General features: G+C 39.8%; 1 protein-coding gene across 1 annotated transcript in view; it reads left to right on the top strand.

The window, feature by feature from the left end:
• The window catches only part of CCDC85A (coiled-coil domain containing 85A), a 515925-nt gene extending 488311 nt beyond the window's left edge, over positions 1-27614 (top strand). The window contains exon 3 of the mRNA XM_073628119.1: positions 21826-27614. Within this exon, the coding sequence (XP_073484220.1) occupies positions 21826-21875 (50 nt within the window). The 3' untranslated portion in view covers positions 21876-27614. The remainder of the gene's footprint in view (positions 1-21825) is intronic.
• The last annotated feature ends 375 nt before the right edge of the window (positions 27615-27989 follow it).

The raw sequence follows: 27989 nt of genomic DNA, 5'->3' as shown, positions 1-27989 counted from the left end.
GTTTATTGAAAGCCTTAGCACCTTAAAGAACAAGTTTGCCTTTCAGTAAAACCCCCCAGCCTCCCTTCATAGCCCCCTAAACTATCCCTACCAAACCTTACACAATCCTTACCCTTCCTCCTCTTCCCCTCCTCACAAATACAAGCACACTTGGTTGTTTTCCTAGCTTCTCTGATTATGGCATCCTCTTGCATTTTTCACATACCAACCAGCAAAATATAAAGTGCCATTGCCTGCGGACATGAATGGGATGTACCTGTACTGTTGGCACAACATCCAATTCAAATCAAAGGGATATTATGGTGCGGGCAGCTTGGTACTAGATTATGCTGGCCAGGATGCAATGTTGTGGAAGGAGGTAGGTAAGCATCAAGGGGATGGTTTCAAACTTGGATAGTTTATGGGGCTGGGAATGGGGTTATTTTAAGGCAAAATTATCATTCAAATCTGCTTTTAGTGACTATTCACAACATATATTTGTGGGTCGGAAATTATTCAGTCTAAGAAGACATGGGGCTGCACGATAAGACTGGAAGAGAAGCAATTTAACCTTAAACTGTGTAGTGGGGTTTTCGCTGACAGGGATGTGGCTCTTTCTTCCACAATCAGCAGTGTCAGCAGGAAGTATTGATTGTTTTAAAAGACTCTTGGATGTGCATCTTAGCAAACACAATATACAGGGATATGGAAAATTATTATCTACACAAACACACACCCACACAGGTTGAACTGAATTGACTATTGACTTTATTCAACCTTACAATGTAATACAATGTAATATATGTAATACAATGTAATACAATGTAATATATGTTGGGCTACACTAGGCAACCTTGTCCAATGCAGTGCCAATGCAGACACAAAGCAATTTCCCTTGAGTTCTATGAGTTCTGTTGACACCACTGTGGTGCAGTGAGGATAATATTAAAAATCTTTTCACAGCTACCAATCACATTGAAACCTGTGCCAGAACTGTAATATGATTGGTGTTACAGGAAGCAAAAAAAGAGAGGTACTCCATATCACTTTTTTTTCAGGAAGTATATTCCCAAATACCCTGTGAAATGTTTTTTTTTTTTTTTAACTATGAACTGCTTTGGAATGTGAAAAGCTCCAATTAAGATACATTCAGTAAATGTTCTGATTTTAGCACAGCTGCAGAATTTCTTGATAACATTACCAGTTCACTGATTGGTTTATTAGCTATAATTTTTCTTTGACATACATGGACACTGGTAGGGAAAGTCCAGCAAAGGGCATACTGATAACGAGCAGGCTATATTTGCCATACTGTATACTCTTAGCATCTGTACCTGGAATAATAAGCAAATATTGGTTTAATTTCTCTTAAAAGCATATGAACTATTGACAGTTTAGTAAACTCTAAAGACGTGCCTCCTGTGACCTTCAGGGAAAAGATAGAGTTTATTTGTTTTCTTTTGTAAAAGTTAAATTTAAGCCCTTGCTTAAATATCATTGTAATATTTACAATTATTTTTTTTCTACTGATTACTTACTGTGGTGGTTGACATTAAATATGATAATAAATTGTACCCTCTCCCAAGAGCACAAATTAAAAAAAATATTCATACTTTAGGGTGAGCAGGATGCAAAGCGTATTTCTATAAGAGAACATGTGCTGGTGATCCTGAGGCCTCTTATCGCCAGTATTAAAAAATGTGCTAAGGAGGTAATGATACTAATACTTCAAATAAAAGAGAAGTGTGCACTAGACCCTGGAGGAATTCATTTAAGTTAAAATACATATTCATGAAAAAGTTGCTTTTGCTTTCAGAGCAGTTGCTGTTTTAAATAAATAGGAGCAATTTGCTTTGAAGCTACACATACCTTGCAGATTTATTTATTACAGGTATTTAATTTCAATAGTTTTTATTGTTTTATAAGAAGTAAACAGAGGAGAAGTACATAATAATGTAGGGACATAAAGGTTAGTTCCAATTGTTATATTGAGTAACATATACTGTACAGGTACAATGATAGACATATGTTAATTTTGAATATAATTCAGGTTTAAACATTAGAGTATGTTTAATTGTAGTGGTGATTTTATCATTTAGGTTCTATTGGCCTATCCGATATATATCTTGAAGTACACATACTCCTATTTCTGAACATAAAAGATAAAAGGAACCGAAAAAGAGGAAAATAAATGCTAACCAAAGGAATAGGAACTCTATGTTCAGCAGTAGGGATGAGCTTTGAGTTCGAGTCGAACTCATGTTCAACTCGAACATCGGCTGTTCGCAAGTTCGCCGAACAGCGAACAATTTGGGGTGTTCGCGGCAAATTCGAATGCCGCGGAACACCCTTTAAAAGTCTATGGGAGAAATCAAAAGTGCTAATTTTAAAGGCTTATATACAAGTTATTGTCATAAAAAGTGTTTGGGGACCTGGGTCCTGCCCCAGGGGACATGGATCAATGGAAAAAAGAGTTTTAAAAATGGCCGTTTTTTCAGGAGCAGTGATTTTAATAATGCTTAAAGTGAAACAATAAATGTGTAATATCCCTTTAAATTTCATAGCTGGGGGGTGTCTATAGTATGCCTGTAAAGGGGCGCATGTTTCTCGTGTTTAGAACAGTCTGACAGCAAAATGACATTTCAAAGGAAAAAAGTCATTTAAAACTACTCGCGGCTATTGCATTGCCGGTCCTACAATACACATAAAAGTTCATTGAAAAAAACAGCATGGGAATTCCCCACAGGGGAACCCCGAACCAAAATAAAAAAAAAAAAAATGACGTGGGGGTCCCCCTAAATTCCATACTAGGCCCTTCAGGTCTGGTATGGATATTAAGGGGAACCCCGGCCAAAATTTAAAAAAAAATGACGTGGGGGTCCCCCTAAATTCCATACGAGGGGTCTGGTATGGATATTAAGGGGAACCCCGCGCCAAAATAAAAAAAAAAAAAGGCGTGGGGACCCGCAAACATCCATACCAGACTCTTATCCGAGCACGCAACCTGGCAGGCTGCAAGAAAAGAGGGGGGGGCGAGAGAGCGCCCCCCCCTCCTGAACCGTACCAGGCCACATGCCCGCAACATTGGGAGGGTGCTTTGGGGTAGCCACCCAAAACACCTTGTCCCCATGTTGATGAGGACAAGGGCCCCATCCCCACATCCCTGGCCGGTAGTTGTTGGGGGTCTGCGGGCGGGGGGCCTTTTCGGAATCTGGAAGCCCCCTTTAACAAGGGGACCCCCAGATCCTGGCCCCCCCCTGTGTGAAATGGTAAGGGGGTACTTGTAGCCCTACCATTTCACTAAAAAACTGTCAAGAATGTTAAAAATGACAAGAGACAGTTTTTGACAATTCCTTTATTTAAATGCTTCTTCTTTCTTCTATCTTCCTTCATCTTCTTCTTCTGGTTCTTCTGGCTCTTCTGGTTCTTCCTCTGGTGTTCTCGTCCAGCATCTCCTCCTAGGCGTCTTCTATCTTCTTCTCCTCGGGCCCCTCCGCACCCATGGCATGGGGGGAGGCTCCCGCTCTTCTCTTCATCTTCTTCTCTTCTTCATCTTCTTCTCCGGGCGCTCCGCATCCATGCTGGCATGGAGGGAGGCTCCCGCTATGTGACACGTCTCCTCTTCTGACGGTTCTTAAATAAGGGGACGATGACTTGACGGGACTTCCCTGTGACCCGCCCCCATTATTTAAGAACTGTCAGAAGAGGAGACGCGTCACACAGCTGGAGCCTCCCTCCATGCCAGCATGGATGCGGAGAGGCCCGGAGAAGAAGATGAAGAAGAGAAGAAGAGAAGAAGATGAAGAAGAGAAGAAGATGAAGAGAAGAGCGGGAGCCTCCCCCCATGCCATGGGTGCGGAGCGGCCCGAGGAGAAGAAGATAGAAGATGCCGCAGAGGAGATGCTGGACGAGAACACCGGAGGAAGAACCAGAAGAGCCAGAAGAACCAGAAGAAGAAGAAGATAAAGGAAGGTAGAAGAAAGAAGAAAGAAGAAGCATTTAAATAAAGGAATTGTCAAAAACTGTCTCTTGTCATTTTTAAAATTTTTGACAGTTTTTTAGTGAAATGGTAGGGGTAAGTACCCCCTTACCATTTCACACGGGGGGGTGGGATCTGGGGGTCCCCTTGTTAAAGGGGGCTTCCAGATTCTGATAAGCCCCCCACCCACAGACCCCCACAACCACCGGCCAGGGTTGTGGGGATGAGGCCCTTGTCCTCATCAACATGAGGACAAGGTGTTTTGGGGGCCTACCCCAAAGCACCCTCCCAATGTTGAGGGCATGTGGCCTGGTACGGTTCAGGAGGGGGGGGCGCTCTCTTGTCCCCCCCTCTTTTCCTGCGGCCTGCCAGGTTGCGTGCTCGGATAAGGGTCTGGTATGGATTTTTGGGGGCACCCCACAACGTTTTTTTTTAATTTTGGTGCGGGGTTCCCCTTAAAATCGATACCAGACCTGAAAGGTCTGATATGGAATTTAGGGGGACCCCCACGTCATTTTTTTTTAAAATTTTGGTTCGGGGTTCCCCTGTGGGGAATTCCCATGTCGTTTTTATCAATGAACTTTTATGTGTATTGTCGGACCGGCAATGCAATAGCCGCGAGTAGTTTTAAATGACTTTTTTCCTTTGAAATGTCATTTTGCTGTCAGACTGTTCTAAACACGAGAAACATGCGCCCCTTTACAGGCATACTATAGACACCCCCCAGCTATGAAATTTAAAAGGATATTACACTTTTATTGTTTCACTTTAAGCATTATTACCCCCGGGTACTTGGATCCCTTCGAGTTCGGCCCACAGGGTGTTGGCATGAGGATCACACCGTGTCCTAATCTGTGCTAGGATTGTTGCAGCATGGTAATCCTGTAAATGTGTATGTCCCACCCCGCCTGCTTGTTTAAGAATAATAAATCTGCTGAAGGCGCAACATGCCTTTTTCCCCATCCATAAGAATTTGTTCAGATCAGACTGTGCCTGTTGGAAAAATGCTTTAGGGACTGAGATAGGTAGTGTCCTGAACAGGTATAAAAATTGTGGGTGAATTTGCATTTTGAATGCAGCTAGCCTGCAACTCAAACTTCCCTATATTGTCCAGCTTGTGCCTTAGGGTGTGGAGGAAGTGGGTATAGTTCTCTTTAACTAGATTTGATGTTCTAGGGGTGAGGGTGATTCCGAGATAACCTATACCTTTTTCTTTCCATGTGTAGGGGAAATTAGTGCTAATATCCTTCTTGATGTCACTGGTCAGACCCAGCCCCAGTAGGTATGACTTGGACTCATTCACTTTATGGTATGATAGTATGATACAGTGTTGAACAGTTGTAAAGCTTGATGTACAGAAGTCAGGGAGGATGTAACGTCTATTATCATCAGTATAATGTCATCCACGAATAAGCTGTTGGTATGCATTCTACCCCCCACTGAGAATCCTTTGATTTTTGGATGTTGGCGGATATATTCGGCCATAGGTTCCAGGAGCAAGTTAATAATCAGTGGGGATAAAGGGCACCCCTGACGGGTTCTGTTTGTTATGTTGAATGGGGTTGAAAGCATGCCCAAAATATAGACCTGGGCTGATGGGGTTGTATACAGCACCATAATGGCTTGAAGGATCTTGCCTTGGAATCCAAATTTATGGAGAACTTGCTCCAGATAATCCCAGTGGACTCTATCAAATGCCTTCTCTGCATCCAAAGCTAGGAGCAGAGAAAGTGTTTTATTTTTTTGGGCAAGATGTATGATGTTAATTAGGCGCCTGGTAGCATCAGCCGTCTGCCCAGATTGGTCCAAATGGTCCACAGAGGGCAGAATGTCAACCAGCCTGTTAGCTATTAATTTAGTGTAGATTTTCAAATCGTTATTGAGTAACGATATAGAGCGGAAGTTTTGTGGGACGTTGGGGTCCTTCCCTGGCTTCGGCAAAGCAACAATCATAGCTCTAAGCATTTCAGATGGGAAAGAAGATGAGGAGATGGCTCGATTGTATACCTCTAATAGATTGGGAGTTATTATATCTTTGAATGTTTTGAAATATTCCCCAGTGAAGCCATCTGGGCCTGGTGACTTGTTATTAGGTAAAGAGTCTAAGGTCTGGGAAATTTCTTGTATAGTAAATGGAGAGTTTAATTTGGTTATATGCTCTTCTGTGAGTTGTGGAAGATTGATTTTGCTAAGAAATTCAGCAATCGTGTGGGAGGTAGGTTGGATCGTGCTAGGATCTAGTTTTAGATTGTAAAGTGAACCGTAGTAGGAACTGCATCTGCTATAGCTTGAGGATGGTATAATTTAGATTTGGGTTATATAGGGTATTTGCGCTTTGTGTCTGTGCCCTCTAAGCTGAGTAGCAAATAATTTACCTGCTTTATTGTTATTAACGTAGTAGGACATTTTAAGCCTCTTTGAGGTCTTTTCAAAGTCCTCCAGCAATATTACACGAAGCTCATATCTCAGTTTAGTTAGTTCGTCCGACATTGCTGGAGTAGTATTCATTTTGTTTTGGGCTTCTAGCGTTTGTATATGGGAAGAAATAGTTTGAATTTGCCGTCCTCTCAACTTCTTGGCTCTGGCTCCTAGTTGAATCAGTAAGCCCCTCATAAGCACCTTATGTGCATTCCAGGTTATAGAAGGGTCAGTCACAGAATTCACGTTATGTTCAAAGTATTCTTTAAGGTTTTTCATTAGATCTGATTTGGAGGGATCATCCTGGAATATCCGTGGGTTGAATCTTCAAATGAACGTGGACTTGGCATTAAATGCATTGTCAACCCGCAGAGACACCGAGGCATGATTCGACCAAGTGATAGTGTTAATCTTAGACATTTGGATTTTGGTTAGTAACCATTTATCTGTTAAGAAAAGGTCAAGTCCCATATAGGTTTTATGGCTTGTGGAGAAAAAGGAGTAGTCTCATTTTGTAGCGTGTAAGCATCTCCATGCATCATATAGATCATATCGGAGAAGAATGGTTGGAGTGCCTGGTGCTGTCTATTAGATGATGTGGTGGAGTCCATCTTAGGATCTGGGGGTAGATTGAAATATCCACAGAGCAGTAGGTAACCTTGTCTGATCTATGAGAGCTCTTTCAGAATTCTGTGCAGACTATACATTAACCACTGTATAAGTTGTGGAATTAATGTCACAAATCAGAACATGGTATCTGCCCATAGGGTCAGAGATCTCTTTGTGTAAGTGGAAAGCTACCGTATCCCTTACTGCAGTGAGTACACCCATTTTCTTAGTATCCGCACTGGCGAAAAAAATGTGTGGAAACTTGGGATTTGAGCAGGAGGGTTGGGCATGGATATATAGTGGGTTTCCTGGGCGCACAAAATGTCACAGTTATTCTGTGTTGCCTCTTTCCACAGAGATCTGCATTTCACTGGGAGGTTTAGACCCCTAACATTCATAGTTAGAAAGATGATGGTCATCTTGGAGTTTGGGCAGGGATGGTGTTATGTAGCAGGTGTTGGTAACACTTACATGGGTTGGTTATCTTGGCAAGCCAGGCTCTGAGGTGTTGGTAGTTGAGGTTGTGGTTGTTATCATTATTTCTGTGCCTTGTCGTAGACATTCCTAGGGTGGGATGGGTAGAACTGCGACTGCGGATTTGAACAATAGTTGGCTGCAACGTCAAAAACAAGAAGAAAGGTAGAAATAGTTGTAACAAACATAGGTCAATGCGACCCGGTATGGCCTTGAGCCACTCATGTAGGCATAGGGGGTGTAAACAGAGAACAGTTCCACTTAACGGCTTTCTCCTAATCAGGGTGCAGCAGGTATTTCCCATTGCTGGCTGCATACAGTTTAGCTGTGTCTGCAAGCATTTTTGGGAGTGACTAGATTCCAGTCCTCCGCAATGTGGTTGGGGCTTTGTTTTTTGGAGGATTGAGGAGACCCTTCTGGTACAATGTGCCACATTTTGAGCAACTGTATGCCTTTGGTTAGAGTATCCACAATGTGATCTTTACCTTCTTTGGTGATGATCAGTTTAGTCGGGAACCCCCACTTGTAGGTGATCTTGTGCTTCCTTAGTGCTTTGGAAATGGTATTCAGATTTCTGCGTTTCTGTAAAGTGAATTGAGAAAGGTCAGCAAAAAATTGGAGGTCCCTGTATTGCGGGGGGAAAAGATCTTTAGTGCGTGATGCTGCCATTAGACGCTCTTTTACTTGAAAGAAGTGGATGTGTAAGATGACGTCTCTGGGTATGTTGTCAGGCAGGTGTGCCGACCTTGGTAATCGGTGGATCCTGTCCATGATATCCAAATCTGTCACATCCAGTAGTATGGATTTGAAGTTATTTAGTCTGGAGCGGTCCTCAATATCAGCTAATTTAGCTTTGATCGCCTCCATGTCATCCTCAGTGTTGTCATGGGCATCAACTAGATCATTGATGTTGGTCGCAAATTCCTCCATCTTTGTTTCTATGTGATCTACTCTGGAAGCTCTACCCCAAATTTATGAACACATGATAGCATGTCAGCCTGTAGTGAGCTCCTTAGGGACACTAACATCTCTTTTAGAGTGGTGTCCAGCACTGGCTGGTTATTTGTAGGAAAGAGATCAATTGAGTCAGGAAGCTCCCTCGTGTCCTCCCCTGAATCTGGGCCCTGGCTTTCTTCCCGGCTTGAATCCATTGCATAGCCTCAATCTTGCCTTCTCAGGGCTCCCAGATGAAGGGGTATGAAGGGGAGATTGTGGGCTTTTAGATGGCACATTCCTTTTGACTGAATTACCTTTAGCAGGTCCCTGCTGAGGAGTGCTGGATCTGGCATGTTCTGATGTGCCGCCGCTATCTTGCCTGAGCCCCTGTGTGAAGTATGCAGTGAGCTTCTGCAGCTTTCTGCTGTCTTTATGCCGTCTAGGCATGATCGATCGGGTCCCTGATGTTCCGCCTCGGCTCCGGTGTGCTCGGTGGTCCGGTGTGCCGATTTTGCCCTGATGGCTGTGGAGCTGCTGGATTAAGCGTCCATTGCTGTCTGCGGCTAGCTCCGCCCCCTATTGCAGGTATTTATATAGCACAGATAATTTACTTTATTTATAGTTAATTCATAATAGTCCCTGCCCTTAAGAAGCTTACAATCTAAGGAAGGAGCTCAAGGAAGGAGCTTAACATTCAGTCCAAACCAGGGACGTGCAGTGAGGTCTGTGCCTGGTGAGGCACTGGCTAGTATCAGAGCCAGATACACACTGCTTACATATGCCGCGAACATTAGAGCAAGAGCAATTATTTTAGCACTAGACCTCCTTTGTAACTCTAAACATGTAACCTGTAAACATTTTTAAAGCATCGCCTATGGAGATTTTTAGGTACCGAAATTTGGCCCCATTCCACGAGTGTGCACAATTTTAAAGCATGACATGTTAGCTATCTATTTACTTGGTGTAACATCATCTTTCACATTATACAAAAAAATCAAGCTAACTGTAGTGTTTTTTTTTTATATTCATGAAACAGTTTTTTTCCAAAAAAAAAAAACACGTTTGAAAAATTACTGCACAAATACTGTGTAACATAGTTGCAACGACCACCATTTTATTCCCTAGGGAAAAATATATATAATGTTTGGGGGTTCTGAGTAATTTTCTAGCAGAAAATTATGATTTTTACATGTAGGAGAGAAGTGTGAGAATTGGCCTGGGTGGCAAGTGGTTAATTACTATAAGGAAATAATATACAAATAATTATTATATATTGTTTTTAAGGTAATTTACTAATTTACTATATTTTCAAAAACTGTACTCAAGCAGGTGGCTTCACTGACAAATTACTTAAGTTTGAAGTTATAACTTCAAACCAGTAATTTCACAGTAAATAGATAAATAATAAATTATTTTGTTATAACATATAGCATAATAATATATGATTTAGTTTGATTAAAACAGTACCTTTTCAGTATGCAGCAGATTCACATTCTCCCTCTTAACTGTGTGAGAAAAACATGGGATTATGAGTAAATCTTATACCCATAAACCCATGCTTTTTCCTTCTAGTTAAGAGGGCTGGGCTGGAAGGGAGCATTTGTCTTTTAGTTACATGCCCTCTTCTATGACACTGCAGTGAGAGGACAGCCTCCACTGCAGCATTTTTATTGGACAGCTTGTTCCAATGGTGCTTTACCATTGGTCCAAGGCTCCAAGCTGCCCATTAAACTCAGTGGTTCTGGCAAGAAGTGAGAGGCACTGTGAGCTCATCCTCTCAGTCTGCTGCAAACAGAGTGTGCCAGCTTCTATTTAAACTGGCAGCTCTGTATGTAGCTTCTGACAAGCTGCAAAAGAAGCCCCGTATCTCCAGGTCTATAGGTAGCTACCTACCCCCAAGGTCGAAGAGCTACGACCCTCGAAGCTTGATCATTTTTTTTTGTTCATGGCAGGTGAGGCTCTGCCTCACCTGCCTCCTCTGACTGCACATCCCTGGTCCAAACACAGGACCTAAATTTGGCTGTTCGGGTATTCGTCCAAATGCCAGCTTGTTCGACGGGAGCTGAATGTCATAAACAGTAGCCGTAATTCTACCACTACTATATATGCAAGATTCTTTCTTGTCAATGGTTGCTAAGGAAGCTGTTGGTGCCAGCACTTGCTGTGTCCTTAGAAAACAGTGATGTCATCCTGGGTCCCAGGAGAGGTTAGTCGTGGTATGCCAGTGATGGAATCTGACATTTTGGCTGAATTTTTTTTATTGTGTCAGCGTTGTTTATCGTGATTGACATGGATCTCCAACACTGAACAAGATGATTGGTAGTGGATGTACATCATGGAACATTTTTTTAAAATAAAGGATTGTGTAAGTGTCTTTATTTACTGTTTTCTTTTTTGTGTTAATGAGTAGGGATAATACGTACCCCTTAGTAATTCACATGAGGGGGTGCTTTTTGGGGCTCTCTTATTGTTAAAGCCCCCTGCCTGCAGAACCCCACAACCACCGGGCCAGGGTTGTTGGGAAGAAGCTCTTGTTCTCATCAAAACAATTGGGTAATATGGCGCACTCTGGATATAACAATGTCATTAAAACTTGTATGGGTAGAGGAATAGGAAGTATAACATGTAAAACAGTTATTATTTGGAAATTAGTCCATGTGAGATAACTGTCCATGGACGGCTGCCAGTTCCGGAGTTTAGAAGGCAGAAAAAAACTCTAAAATGTAGAAAGGACAAAAGAACAGCTCCCTCTAAGTGCAGTATGCAAGTATTTAATGTAGATTAAAAATATATACACTCACAAAGGTGTAAAGAGAATGAGCATGTAATATGGTGTCATCCGCTCCGACTGCCGGGTGCAGGGAAGGTCCAAAAAAAAAAAAAAGGGAATAAATACTTATTAATAGTAATCATAATGACTATATAGTAATTAGTAAATAAATATTAAAAATATTATTTATTTATAATATAATATTTATTTACTAATTACTATATAGTCATTATGATTACTATTAATAAGTATTTATTCCCTTTTTTTTTTAATACAGATATTCCGTTCTCCTGAAATTGCTGGTAGTCTATAGCTGCTGGTAGTCTATAGTGCCCATAATATTTTCTATATACTTCAATCCAATATATATTATAATATTGATAAGTTAGCTAATACGACTATATTACAAGGTACTCTCACTGAGGAAGGGACACGCATGTCCCGAATGCGAAGCACCACCTGTTGACCCGACCCGGAAGTGACTGAACCCACGATCGTCCGTGCACGCCGCTGAATGCTGTCCCTGCCATCCGGAAGCCCTGTACACCAACAGTGTGGCCGGAGGATTGACAGGATCGCGGACACACATCCATAACAACAGCATTGGACATTCACCCGGCAGTTGGAGCAGATGACACCATATTACATGCCCATTCTCTTTACACCTTTGTGAGTGTATTTTAATACATTTTTAATCTTCATGAAATACTTGCATACTGCACTTAGAGGGCGCTGTTCTTTTGTCCTTTCTTGTTCTCATCAACATGGGGACAAAGTGCTTTGCAAGGGGAGTCCCCTCCAGCAGGGTATCCCCCATGTTGGGGCCATATTGCCTGGTTTAGTTTAGTAGGGGGGCTCTCTCAACCCTCTTTCCTGGCCTGTCAGGCTACTTGCTCAGATAAGGGTCTGGTATTAAGTTTTAAAGGTGGGAACCTCACCCTTTGTTTTTCCTGCTTTTTGCATTGGTCTTCTTTGACATCTATACCAGATTCTCATCTAAGATAAGGAAGGAAATTCTAAGCTGCTTTGCAAACAGAAGAAAGCAACTGGGAGCTGGCCTTGCCTACATTTTTTTTCTTTGCAAATGTCAGTTTTGAAGTCACGCAACTTCACAGGCAGGTTCAGGACATTTTTAATGTTTTATTTAAAGTTTTATTTAAAGCTCCCCACTAAAATCATATTTTTTTCATAATTACTTTGGTTTGATATGTGTTCCCTGGGGCAGTGAATTTGGATGATAGGGCACTTACATATTTTTAGCAAAACAAAGTATTTAATTTCCAACTTCTAGCTCAGTTTTGAGGTGTTCCCTGAATTCACAGAATGCATTCTCTTGACAGTTAAAGGCTCTGCAGGCACCTTTTGGCATTCACGGTTAGGAATATATATATATATATATATATATATATATATATATATATATATACACACACACACTATATTTCTGGTCCATTTTAAATGTATTTTATTGTGTATATGTGGATTGCCCTATCATAATGTAATTGTTAGCCAAAACAATGTTTCAGACCATATTTGTGTTGCTCATGAAAAAGCAGAGTAATTGCTCTAACCTCCCATTTTCCCCGTTGATGACATTTCCAAGAGTCTTGATCAAACAGTAACCCTGTCAAATTAGCATGTTACAGTGGTCCTTGGTACAGAGCAATTATAAGCACAATATAAGCCATTGGTCATAATTCAGATCTCATAGTGTAAGCCTGAAACTAAGCTCTTGATATGAACAATACATTAAATGATGCGTGTAGGTAGAACTCTAATTGTTGTGTGACTAGAGAAGGTCTGAGTCATATTTGTCATCATTTTGAGAAAAAATGTATTATTCATATTATTCATAGGTTTCTTTTTTCATATTAACCACTTCAGCCCCAGAAGATTTGGCTGCTCAATGACCAGGCCATTTTTTGCGATGCGGCACTGCGTCGCTTTAACTGACACTTGCGCGATTATGAAACTCATGAATTAATTGGAGATTAAAGGGGATATGATAAACATGTATAAATACATACAGTGCCTTGAAAAAGTATTCATACCCGTTGAAATTTTTCACATTTTGTCAAGTTACAACCAAAAACCTAAATGTATTTTATTGGGATTTTATGTGATAGACCAACACAAAGTGGTACATATTTGTGAAGTGTATTGTACCCAAACAAAATAGTTTTTTTCCCACAAATAGAGCTTTCTTTTGGTGGTATTTGATCACCTCTGCGGTTTTTATTTTTTGCGCTTTAAACAAAAGAAGAGAGACAATTTTGAAAAAAACACAATATCTTTTACTTTTTGCTATAATAAATATCCCAAATTAAAAAAAAAATGTTTCCTTAGTTTAGGCCGATGTGTATTCTTCTACGCCAGGGATATGCAATTAGCGGACCTCCAGCTGTTGCAGAACTACAATTCCCATGAGGCATAGCAAGACTCTGACAGCCAAAAGCATGACACTAAAGGCAGAGGCATGATGGGACTTGTAGTTTTGCAACAGCTGGAGGTCCGCTAATTGCATAACCCTGTTCTACGCAATAAGCATATATTGATTGGTTTGCGCACACATTATTGCGTCTACAAAATAGGTAATAGATTTATGGCATTTTTATTATTATTTATTTTCTTACTAGTAATGGCAGCAATCAGCGATTTTAATCGGTACTGCGATATTGAGGCATACAAATCTGACACTTTTGACACATTTTTGGGACCAGTGACATTTATACAGCAATCAATGCTATAAAAATGCACTGATTACTGTATAAATGACACTGGCAGGTTAGGGGTTAACAATAGGGGGCAATCAAGGGGTTAACTGTGTTCCCTGGGTGTGTTCTAACTGTAGGGGGGATGGGACTGACTAGGGGAGGAGAGAGAGATCGGTGTTCATACTTAGTATGAACACACAATCTATCTCCTCTCCCCTGAGGAAACCGGGATTTGTGTGTTTACACACACACATCCCCATTCTCGTTCTGTAACGAGCAATCGCGGGTGTCCGGCGGTCATCGCACCCACTGGGCACTCGCATCGGCTCCAGGGATATGCTTTGGGTGAGCGCACTCCTCTGGAGGTGTCTTAAAGAGCCAACATACAGCTACGATGGCTTGCACAGGGGAGCCAGCCTGCCGCAATATAACTGCTGCAGCTGGTCTGGAAGTGGTTAAATATAGCCTGCAAATACAACCACTGTATATTTTTTTTACGTTTTCCTATAAATATAAAAGCATATTGAGTTTTTACCATTTTAAGAGTCAGTCTCCTGTTTGTTGTATTTACATATATTCTGTCTTCCCTAGGATGGTGATTGCCCTAACCCTAACCCTACCACAAAAGAAGTTAGCACCTATTTTGAAAAGAGGATCAGTCACCTTGTTTTTGTTGTAGTTGTTTGAGGTCTTCCATACCACCATGTTCCGTCTTTATAACATATGCACCTGCCCTTTGGGGGGGCAGGGGGACCTTGGAAAAGGTGCCCACACTGACTCAACAATTGGGAATGATAGGTTGTTTATGTGAAATATCTGTAACATTTAACCTACAGATTTTTCTGTATGTTCCTTATCATACATTGCTTGTACTGCTTAACTTTCAAATATTAATAACAATTTACAGTTAAAAAACACTGTTTATCCTCCTCTTCGGGTAATTGGTAAGGAGTTCCTTTGAACCCCATACCAGTTCACTTTCTCACCACTAAGCAGCCATTGGCTGGTTTCCCACTCTGTCACTCCCTAGTCTTTAGCTTGACAGTGAGTACCACGGAGGATTCCACTGTAGAATGTTAAAGTACACTGCATTTATTAATACAATTTTGCATCCATTCCTCATTGTTTTGTCTACTTTAAAGGATAAGTTCACCTTTTCAGAAAAAATAATACATGCACATGTTTTTGCAGGTAAGAAAATGTGTGTTTATTATTTTTTGTTGCAGGAGCCTTTAAAGCATTGCACCAGTGATCAGCAGATTGCTGATGCCATGCAGGTCTCCTGCAGACCTGTCAGTGTATAGGCTTGCTCGTACCTCGTACAAGGAAGCCTACACATGCTGACATAAAGAATGAATGAACTACCACAGCGCCCACAGCACCATGGTAGTTCATTGAAAACTACAAGCCGACAGCCGCAGAGGCTGACCTTGTAGCTTTCCATTCACAGAGAGCTGTGAATGAGTGACATGGCCGGGTGGGCGGAGCACCGCACTCCCAAGTTTTTCTTTTTATTTTGACAACTAAACTATAAAACTTAAAACTATATTTAAATATGTATATATATATTTATATATATATGTATATATATATATATATATATATATATATATATATATATATATATATATATATATACAGTGCCTTAAAAAGTATTCATACTCCATTAAATTTTCCACATGTTGTCTTGTTACAACCAAAAACGTAAATGTATTGTATTGTGATTTTCTGTGATAGACCAACACAAAGTTGCACATAATTGTGAAGTGGAAGGAAAATGATAAATGGTTTTCAACATTTGTTACAAATAAATATCTGAAAAGTGTGGCGTGCATTTGTATTCAGCCCCCCTGAATCAATATTTTGTAGAACCACCTTTCGCTGCAATTACAGCTGCAAGTCTTTTTGGGGATGTCTCTACCAGCTTTGCACATCTAGAGAGTGACATTTATGCCCATTCTTCCTTGCAAAATAGCTCAAGCTCTGTCAGATTGGATGGAGAGCGTCTGTGAACAGCAATTTTCAAGTCTTGTTCAGACCTAAATTCTCAATTGAATGTAGGTCTGAACTTTGACTGGGCCATTCTAACATATGAATATGCTTTAATCTAAACCATTCCATTGTAGCTCTGGCTGTATGTTTAGGGTTGTTGTCCTGCTGGAAGGTGAACCCCCACCCCAGTCCCAAGTCTTTTGCAGACTAACAGGTTTTCTTCTAAGATTGCCTTGTATTTGGCTCCATCCATCTTCCCATCAACTCTTACTAGCTTTCCTGTCCCTGCTGAAGAAAAGCATCCCCACAACATGATTCTGCCATCACCATGTTTCATTGTGGGGATGGTGTGTTCAGGGTGATGTGCAATGTTACTTTTCCCCCACACATAGTGTTTTGCTTTTAGGCCAAAAAGTAAAATTTTGATCTCATCCCAGAGCACTTTCTTCCACATGTTTGCTGTGTGGCTTCTCGCAAACTGCAAACAGGACTTCTTATGGCTTTCTTTCAACAATGGCTTTCTTCTTGCCACTCTTTCATAAAGGCCAGATTTGTGGAGTACACGGCTAATAGTTGTCCTATGGACAGATTCTCCCACCTGAGCTGTTAATCTCTGCAGCTCCTCCAGAGTTACCATGGGCCTCTTGGCTGCTTCTCTGGTTAATGTCAACCCGGCCTTTCAGTTTAGGAGGACAGCCATGTCTTGGTAGGTTTGCAGTGGTGCCATACTCTTTCCATTTTCTGATGATGGATTGAACAGTGCTCCGTGAGATGTTCAAAGCTTAACCTAACCCTGCTTTAAACTTTTCCACAACTTTATCCCTGACCTGTCTGGTGTGTTCCTTGGCCTTCATGATTCTGTTTGTTCACTAAGGTTCTCTAACAAACCTCTGAGGGCTTCACAGAACAGCTGTATTTATACGGAGGATAAATTACACCTAGGTGGACTCTATTTATTAATTAGGTGACTTCTGAAGGCAATTGGTTCTACTGGATTTTAGTTAGGGATATCGGAGTAAAGGGGGCTGGATACAAATGCACGCCACACTTTTCACATATTTTTTTTTAAATTGTTGAAAACCATTTATTATTTACCTTCCACTTGACAATTAAGTGCCACTTTGTGTTGGTCTATCACATAAAATTTCAATAAAATACATTTACGATTTTGACTGTAACATGACAAAATGTGGAAAATTTCAAGGGGTATGAATACTTTAACAAGGCACTGTGTGTGTATATATATATATATATATATATATATATATACATATATATATATATTTATTTTTTTTTACAAGGGCTTGAAGTCTACATCCATAAACTTCACATCCATATATGTCCATTTTATTTTAAATCTGACACATCTTTAATTCTTAGCCATAGATGACTGATCTTAGAATGCTGTAATGCTCCTTTTTTCTATGCCAGTGGCTCACTGCATTCCCATAATTCACACAATAGTCTGAATTTTTTTTTATATCAGTTTTTTTTCTTTGGGGGCACATTTTAAAATAAAAGGGGCAGTGTTCAACAAAGTTATCACAGTTGGATGTTTCTCAATCTCATTGTAGAATTTTGTACTTCTAAAGCTTTTACCTAATTGTTCAGGAGTTTCACTGGTCTCTTCCAGTTTGGAATCTGAACTTCTACTTTTGGCTGACACATCTTTCCCTTTACTTGTACACAGGGCCACCTTTAGAAATCATGAGCCCTATACAATCTACCTGACAGGGCATCCCCAACCCTGACTGGTGTGACTACTAGTATGTAGAAGCAAGGCAGGGTAGAGTAGTATATAGGGACAGGGCTGAGGGAAAGTAGAGAGGTCAGTCGTGAGAAAAATGTAAAGTGTGGGTGTGGCGCTGTTCTGATTAAGAACCAGTGTGAAATTGTAAAAGATATAAAAATATAATCCTATGACGTGCATAATGCCTCTATGCTGTCATACTGAATTTCCCTGTGAAAAAAGAAATCTCTTACTAAAGGTGCCAAGAGATGACAAATAACTGCGTGAACATAAACAAAATTAATAATAGACAGATAAATGCATCAAAAATGAAAATAGTGTGATCCACTCTAACATATGATAGCCAAAACATACATGTGTGAATGCTTAAGGAAATGGGGGAGGACGGGGGGGGGGGGGATGGGAAGGAAAGCAAAACCAGATTAATGCCTCAGCTGGAATAGACAATGATGTTGCTGAAGGTCCTTATAAAGTGCACATGTGAGAATATAGTGACTTATGCTTAATACAGCAATGATAATTTTTTTTTAAATAGTCCTTATGAATATTGCTGACAGTTAGATTTTTTCAATAGACAAGTGTGTTCAGTGCCATCCTCTAATGTTTAACTTCTTTGGTGACAGTGTTGTTATGTCACGTGCTCTTATGCCCCGTACACACAGTCGGACATTGATCGGACATTCCGACAACAAAATCCTAGGATTTTTTCCGACGGATGTTGGCTCAAACTTGTCTTGCATACACACGGTCACACAAAGTTGTCGGAAAATCCGATCGTTCTGAACACGGTGACGTAAAACACGTACGTCAGGACTATAAACGGGGCAGTAGCCAATAGCTTCCATCCCTTTATTTATTCTGAGCATGCGTGGCACTTTGTGCGTCGGATTTGTGTCCACACGATCGGAAATTCTGACAACGGATTTTGTTGTCAGAACGCCCAATGACGAAACGCGTAGGGCGTGGCCTATACCTACGTTTTGTATCATCTCCCAGGGAACATAGGATTTGATTTTGACGGTCCTACTGATGACTTTTTGCTTTATATGAGCTACCAATATGTGAGTACCGCTCTGTCATCTTTCTCAAATAAAACTTTTTAAATGGTTTTACGCTATGGGCATCCCTTCTCTTTTATGTTTAACGCCAACCCGATCCTGAAACTGCCAGGGACTGCTGCACAGTGGCACAGACTGTGACTGCCTGTTACCCCTGCAGGGGCGAAAGAAGCTGGTGAGTGTCTGCACATTAAGAGAATGTGATATAACAACACTGTCACCAAAGAAGTTAAACATTAGAGGATGGCACTGAACACACTTGTCTATTGAAAAAATCTAACTGTCAGCAATATTCAAAGGGCTATTCAAAAAAAAAAAATCATCATTGCTGTATTAAGCATAAGTCACTATATTTTCACATGTGCACTTTATAAGGACCTTCAGCAACATCATTGTCTATTCCAGCTGAGGCATTAATCTGGTTTTGCTTTCCTTCCCATCCCCCCCCCCCGTCCTCCCCCATTTCCTTAAGCATTCACACATGTATGTTTTGGCTATCATATGTTAGAGTGGATCACACTATTTTCATTTTTGATGCATTTATCTGTCTATTATTAATTTTGTTTATGTTCACGCAGTTATTTGTCATCTCTTTGCACCTTTAGTATGAGATTTCTATTTTCACAGGGATATTCAGTATGACAGCATAGAGGCATTATACACGTCATAGGATTATATTTTTATATCTTTTACAATTTCACACTGGTTCTTAATCAGAACAGCGCCACACCCACACATTACATTTTTCTCACACTCAGCTTTTTCCACCCCGGTGGCGATTGCATCTGTGGAGGCAGCAGTTCTTAACCCTTATTTAACCCTCATCTATTTCTGTTGCGCGGGTTCACCACTGTTTTCCAGAGAGATCAGTCTTATCATATGACTGGAAGATGAAGCCTAGCTGCCATCTTTTTTCTGCCTTAGTGCCATTCCATTTTCAGCAGCTTTAGCCATAGTTCAGCAGCACCTGTGTGTGGACAGTAGAAGGTGGCTACACACCGGGACCCACCCACAACGCTTTCTTTATGTACTTCAAAACTTCCCCATACCTTCCCCTGGAAAAACCACATGGGGCTTTGTAATGAAATTCTTAATGGTTTATGGATGATATGTGAGGCCCAGAGAATATACTTTAGTATGGGCCAGATTTATCAATATGAGATCTATATGTCAGCATATGGGGGATAGAATCTATCTATAAATATATCTTTAATGGTGTAGGTATACTTGATACCAGGCCCCTTCCTACAGGGTACACCTCTGTTTCCTTATGAAAACAGGACTACAGGACTACTATATCTAATAGTGAGAGGCATATAATCCCCTTCCTTTTCTCCCTCTGGTCCTTCTCTTTGGGGGTCTCAGCATAATTTTAGGGTACGTACCATTGGGGGAAACTCTCACTTATAAGGAATTATTTCCTTTCTTGGCTCTCATTGCTATATTAGCTTTTTTTTTTTTTTTTTAATTCCTGCATGGTTTTCCTCCCAGGGGAAGGTATAGTGTGTTTGACAGTTCCCAGGCCCTTAATCCCATGCCTGATAATTAACAAAGAAAGATATTTACTATACGTGTATGTGATGGATATTTTTATTAAAATATTCTATTGTTGGAATAAATACTGACTTATTGTTTGTAGTTTTGCAGCATCTGAAGAAGTGGGGTTTATGGTACCCACAAAACACGTTGTGACAAATCATGGAACTTCCCCTTACAAAATCTCTTCTGATAATCTTCAGTACTGAATTTATGTAATCAGAAAAGTCAAACATGAATATGTACTGAGGAAAGCTAAGTTCACATTGATGGTTCACGTGAATGAGATGCCATACCTCCTAAAATCCAGGGAAAAGGTCCCTAAACAATTTCTGAAATCGCAGCCCACACGGGAACGGAAAGTGCAGTGCAGTTCCCAGTGTGGGAGTGATTTCCAGTGTGTGCGGCATGCCATTAGGATTAATGTCACCCACACGCGTGTCCCGCATTTTTCTGTGTGGGTGGTTGCGGCTGTGAAAATAGGTGCAGAACTGCAGCGAGAACCACCAGCACAGATGTGAACCTAGCCAGAGAGACAGTGATATTGTGAAATTTGTCTTTATATTTGTAATCCTTAAGGAAATGTTTTTATAGTATGTTGAATACTTTTTAATGCCTTAATGCAGTGGTGTCCAAACTATGGCCCTCCAGTTGTTAAGGAACTACAACTCCCATCATGCCTAGTCATGTCTGTGAATGTCAGAGTTTTACAATGCCTCATGGGAAGTGTAGTTCCGCAACAGCTGGAGGGCCGTAGTTTGGACACCCCTGCCTTAATGGCTTTAATAAACGTTTGGTACTTTAACATTTGTGTGGCCACCCTAAAAATCCAATGTTCTGTTGAAGTTGTTAGAACAATGCAATTTCATCTTCCAGGGGACTTTCTTCCACTAATAACAAAAGACTTGCACTTGGCTTCAGTGGGAAACTTTAAAGATGAAGTGTACCTTAACTACGTCAATATCAGCATGTTTCTTTATTTCCAAAAATGGGTTTCCAGTTTTCAAAATGGGGTCATTTAGGGTGTGTTTATACTGTTCTGGAAGTTTTATTTTATATGATTTTTTAACAGAATGTAAGGGAAGCAGCTTATTTTGTTAGTTTTAGTATTTTTCCTTTCTATAGTAATAAGTAAAAAATACTAATAAAAAGTAGTGTTATTAATTACCACCAAATGAAAATGCTATCTGTCTTCAAAAACGAGAAAGAAATATTTTGAATACTGTGTTGCATGACTTCGTAAATGTCAGGTAAATTATCACTGTACTGAAAACTGGAAAATGGCCTGAATGGGAGCATGATGGTACTGAGGTCTTTAAGCTGAGTAATTAGCTCACCCTTAGGTTCAAAAATTAAACAGTGTGAAATAAATGTAAAGACTCAGTTTCAGATATGACCAAATATTCTCAAGGTGGCCAGCTTTGTCATCCAGTGTAAAGAATGGAGGAATTTTTTCATTTTGAATTTGAGAAAAACTTGTGTCTATCAATATATTTAATTTGATGTAATGACATGTGTTATGTTATGATCTTTGCAAGGTAGCTGACAATTCAGCATAAAGCATTTCACTTCTCAGCAGGCTGACACTTTTGTGTCTTCTTCTTTTTCAGGCTGTGTGGAGGAAACTTGGAGATGCTGCAGGTTCATGTCCTGGAATTAGACATCTGTCCGGCAGTCAGTACAAAGGACCAATGTAGTACAAGATGACTATTTTCTGCACCCTTACAATGATAAAGAAAAATGACAATGAAAGATCCTCAAAGATGATTTACAAATACTATTCCCCAGAGAGAGTGATATGTATGAAATTATCTGTGTATAGATTAATTACAAGAAAATGGCACAATTACTCTAACATGATCTTTCAAAGCTGCATGTATGTCCTTTTGAAATAAAAGGCACATACTGTGTTTATAGCACATTCTATAAAATAACTTCCGATGATGGCACAGCTATTTAAAACCAAAAGGTAAATAGTGCGTTCATAGGAAATATGTTCCAGTCCGGAAAAAGTATATATACTATATATTACAAAAAATATATATAAAAGTCTTTTCCTAACAGAAAAAAAGAAAAAAAGTATTGTTTTGATGCAACAATGTTTAAATATTCTATTGTTAACTTAATTATGGTGTCTGGTAAACTTGACGTTACTAAAGATATGAGATAAAATATTAATTTATCATTTTAACAATGTATAATGCTAATAATGTCAGGCACCTGGGATACTTTTCACATAAGATTAACAATATCTAGACCTTCTTACAGTATTATAAAAGCTTTCAAATTGTATATAAAATCGGCTTCCTTTTTGTTTCTACCTGCATAAGGGATGATTTACTAAAAGGACTAACTTTTATATCAGATCAGCGAACCTCTGTTCAGTTCAAAGTCTCAGGGCTGGATCAGTGTCTAAAGCCTCGTACACATGATCGGATTTTCCAACGAGAATTGTGTGATGACAGACTGTTGGTGGAAAATCCAACCGTTTGTACGCTCCATCAGACAATTGTTGTCAGATTTTCCGTGGACAAATGTTGGATAGCAGGTTTTAAAATTTTTCGCGGACAAATGTCTATTGTCGGATTTTCCAAGCGTGTGTACACAAGTCCATCGGACAAAAGTACAAACACGCATGCTCGGAAGCAAGGACGAGTCAGAAGCGGTCGGTCTTGTAAACTAGCGTTCATAATGGAGACTTAACATTCGTGACGTGGCAAATTATGAAATGTCGAAATGCAGCGCAAATTTTCTTCTTCTTTAATGGGATAATAATGAAGCTGCTTTGCTGGTGATACTAATGGAGTTATTGCAAACAAATTTTCAAGGGCTTTTTTTTCTAGTGATATCAAGAATAATATTATTATTTTTTTTTTGGCAAGTTACCACAACACCATTATCCTTATTCCGTAGTTTTTAAGATCAAAGATACAACTATGTTGGTGTCCCTTGTCAATTATACATTGTATTTTTTTTAAATGTAACTGCCTACTCCCAAACTGTCATTTGAAGTAAAACACATAGCCAAGTATTAATCTCCACAATTTTTTTTATTGTGCATTAAAAAAAGAAAACAAATAAAATTAAATTTTATGCTATCTGCCAATAAAGATTAACCAAAAAGTGCATTCTATGCATCCAAAAATATATTAAATATACCAAATCAAATAATTATTCAACCAAAAAATAAAATAAAAGCCTCATGCATGTGTCCTGCTTCTTAATATAGGGGGGTCAACAATGCCAAGAGTTGGTGAAAGCAGGGGTCCGTCATCCGGAGATAATTCTGAAAATCATCCGAATTATTCTCCTGGAGCTCCCGCAGCAATGGCATATGACATAATTGGTCACGATTAATAAAGCAACCAATTTTTGGTCCAAGAACTCCTCCTCCTCCTGTTCCTGTACTGAACTTGGTTCAAAGCAATAACTCCAAGGCCAATAATAAATAACACGTTATCTCCTCCGATTCCGCAACATGTCTGGCTGGCAAACGGCCTTTCAGAAACTAACTGAAAAGCACAAAACGAAAAGCGCTAAATGAAAAGCGCTAAATGAAAAGCGCAAATCAACACTCACCAAACTTCTACTAACACGAAATTAGCAGAAGGAGCCAAAAGGGTGGCGATCTGAAAAAGAGTAGTACATAGTACATCACTACATTCATGTTTGTTGGCCAACAATTCTTTGCCGTTTGTATGCAAGACAAAATCCAAGCACACACCTTTGGACAAAAGTCAGAGGTTTTGTCTGCGGAAAATCCAATCGTGTGTATGAGGCTTAAGAGTTTATCATTTTTGCCTTGCAATGTTGGATGTTGGGGGTGGTTTTCACTAGGAACACCAGCTGTTTGGAGTATGTTTGTCTTCCCAGTGTTTGCATATGTTTCTTCCCTATGTAGATCTATGGCCAGGCTATGGACAGTCTGAGGTTGTGTTCGCAAATGCAGACAGTGTGTGTTTGGGGACACACACCTGCACCCACACAGATGTCAAATTGGAAGCAGTGGCTGTGTCTGTGCAGATGCTTTATCCCAACTGACATGAATGGGGCTGCCTGCACGCAGATGTACAGAACACATGTCCTTCTCGTTTGGGCAACACACAACCCTCACACAAGTGTATGCTTAAGTATACCCATATGAACAAGGCCCAATAGTTAATTGAATTCAAAACAAGCCCTTACTAACCTCTGTGGCTGCAGACACTATGGATCAATTAATCCTTTTAAGTATAACTAAAGGTACAACTTTTTTTTCTAGTTTTGGATAGAGTGGAGAAGGATCTGAACACTTCTTTGGTTTTTTATTGCTGTCTATGCTCTTGTTAGGAAGTTTCACCCTTTCTATTTGTCCTAGTGTCTGTTACCACAGAGAGTGGAAGTGATAGAAAATGCCCAAACTTTGAGTTGTTGCAGAGCAGGAATAGGGTGGCATCTTCCGCTGGGAACACTAGTTCTGGTGACCCTGGTAACAACCAGGGATTTCCTTCATTTTTGGAGAGATTTCCTTAATTTTGGAGGGATTTCTTCTCACTTCCAGTTGTGACTATGGGAAATTTTCCCAATGAGGAACAGATGGCAATAAAAAATTTACAGGGGTTATAACCCTCCCTTTCTCTATCTAAACATTTTGGCTTTAGTTCTACTTTAATTTTGCAGCCTAGCTTCTCAGTTTTACTTTCATTCTCCAGCTTTGACTTGGCGGCCTACCAGCTATCTAATCTTAGATATGGATACATATCAGGCGCACAGGAAAATAGGAGAAGACAATATTGCTGAGACTGCTTCTCTTCAAAACACTGAGGATGTGTTGCTTCACAGTGCCTGTAACTACAGAGAGTAGGTTAGTGAGATTTAGTTTTAACTATTTTAACTATTTTCTAAGAATATGTAAATTTTCGAATGTCCATAGCATGGCCTAATCTCTAGAACATTAGGTGGCTTCAGCAGATAACCCCCCCCCCCATACATTGTTTAGTTATTACTGAGGATTATAAGGGCAGGGCAGAAATGAATGTAAAGGGTTCTCTATATTCTGCAAAATACTGTATAATATGATGGTGCTAAATTAGTGCAAATAATAAAGTGAAGCAAAAGAAAAATGTCTTTTGCTCACAACAGCCAATCACATTTCAGTTTTCAGTTCCTAATGAGCAGTCAAAGTATTGATGTGGATTGGTTGCTATGTAAAAGATGCTTTTTTTCCCCCCTCCTACTTTTATCAGCCTCAATCGAAAGGTATTTACAATAGTAATAACTGAGCACAGGTTCATTGATCTGGCATAAAATAACATCTTTTATTAATTGTCCTCTTTCTATGAAAATGGTGCTGCACAATCATAATGTGAGCATGCCAAAGTGCTCAGGCTTTCTTAATATAATTTTATTTCCCTTAATTGTATAAAGTGAAGTATATCCTGGTTAGTTGTGTTAGGAGGTGCTAAAATCATACTGTTTCTTTTCATAGGGTGTTGCAAAAAGAAAATTAAAAAGTACAATTCATTTCTTATACGATACATTTGTTTTGATATTGTTTAAAATACTTTATGAAAAATATCGGGACCACTCTTGGCTTTCAAATATGAAGTACAATTTCCAAAAAATTGAAAGTCCAAATGATGCTAATAATTTATAATTTTTTTAGCTTTCATTTTTTTCTGATAATTACAAGAAAAAACTAAATTTGCACTGCATTTATGGATATCAAGCTTTTCTTGCATAGCATTCATTTAAAGAAAGATTATCAAATAATCAAGCATGTCCTTCCATTATTAAACTGCTATATGCTTTTAATCTGATTGCCTGAGTATTGACCAAGAGGTGCCATAGATGTGTGTAGTTGGGTTTCTTCATATGTGAAAACCATTAGGTCGTGTGTAGTTAAAAGCTTTGATAGATGTTTGATGTGTTCAAACTGCTATGATAGTTTCTTGTATGAATGTGCAACAGGCTTGTTAAAATATACAGTTGTTTATTTTTCCACTGAAAATATATTATAGGAATGCAACAATATTCTATTTTTGAATACACTGTAGAGCACATATCACAGATCACAGATATAATTTGTAAATGATATTGTGCTTCTTTTTTACTTTTTGAATTTTTATAGCTTTATTTGTTCACTGCTACAGGGAGTATACCCTACGTTAGGTGAAATATGGCGAGGCTATTCTATATGTGCATGCATAGAAAAATGTTACTCTCTGACTGTGGAAGAATACCAAATTCTATAATACTGTGTTTAATATGTCTGGGAAAGTTCTAATATCTCCAGGCCATGGTACACCTAGAAATAGCTGGTCACACTCAACTGGACTTATTCTGTAACATCTTCAATATTACAGAACAAGTCAGACTGAATATGACTAACTACTACTGGCTGTTTTTTTACCATTTGTTTAAAAAAAAATGAAAATATTTGGTGGCTTGCTATGAACAACCTATTCATGAGAGAGTAAGACCTTGTTCGCATGTAAAGGAGCAGTGTGTGCAGCGAGCTTTTGCAAAGCATTTGTAAAAGTTTGGACAAGCTTCCTTTTTAATAGGAGAGTTGACTGTCACTTTAACCACTTCAATAGTGGGCACTTTCACCCTGTTCCTGTCATTGTCAATTTCAGCTTTCAGAAATGTTGCACCTTGAATGAAAATTGTGCAGTCATGCACTGCTGTACAAACAAAATTTGTACTATTTTTTTGAGACCTATGGAGCTTATTTTGGTGGTATTTAATTTAATTTTGGAAAAAGAAAAAGTTTTTAGTTTCTGTTATAAAATTTTGTAAATAAGTATGTTTTCTCCTTCACTGATGGGCACTGATGAGGTGGCACTGATGAGGAGGCACTAATATGCAACACTGATGGGCACTGATAGGCAGCACTGATATGCAGCACTGATAGGCGGCATGGATATGCAGCACTGATGGACACTGATAGGTGGCATTGGTAGGCACTGATGGGCAGCACTGATGGGCATTGATAGGCGGCACTGATGGGCAATGATGGGCAATGATTGGCAGCACTGATGGGCACTGACAGACAGCACTAATGGCGGCACTGATGAGAAGGCACTGACAGGCATCACTGGCACGAAAAGGCATCATTGATGGGCGGCACTGATAGGTGGCACTGACAGGCATCACTGATGGGCATGGAAAGGCATTACTGATGGGCACTGATTGGCATTACTGGTGGGCACTGGTGGGAACTAGTGGGCATCGCTGATGGGGCTGCACTGATAATCACTGCACTGTGATTGTCAGTGCAGATCCCCCCTGTCAGGAGAGCCGCTTATTGGCTCTCCTCTATTCACACCCTGTCAGCGTGAATAGAGGAATGATGATAACCGGCACTTCCTAGTTATACTGTGATCAGCTGTGATTGGACACATGTCATAGGCTCTTTACTGTGATCAGCGATGTGGTGTGTCGGCAGGATACACGCCCTTGAGAACGCGCGAACTCACCCATCCATCCATGTCTCCATGTCTCCTTGCTTTATTTTGTTGGTAAATCACTTTGAAAAACACCTGTTTAGCATTTCTAGCCACAGCCATCTTGAGTAAGGAAATATCTAAATACTAATGCTAAAAAAATAATAAATCAATAATATTGATTGAGAGAATTTAGTTTCATTTTAACAAAGCTTCTTTTTTTTTTTTGCTATTCATACTTACCTAGGTGGATGCAGCATCAGACTTAGTTCTCTCACCTCCCCAAGTGAATAGCTGCTGACTGTCAGTCAGCAGCTCTCCTGCTCTGTCCCCCACGCTCATTGGAG

This window comes from Aquarana catesbeiana, linkage group LG04 (genome assembly GCF_042186555.1).
Source record: "Aquarana catesbeiana isolate 2022-GZ linkage group LG04, ASM4218655v1, whole genome shotgun sequence".
NCBI lineage: Eukaryota > Metazoa > Chordata > Amphibia > Anura > Ranidae > Aquarana > Aquarana catesbeiana.
The sequence above is the reverse complement of the archived record's forward strand: the minus strand, read 5'-3'. Positions and strand labels throughout refer to the sequence as shown.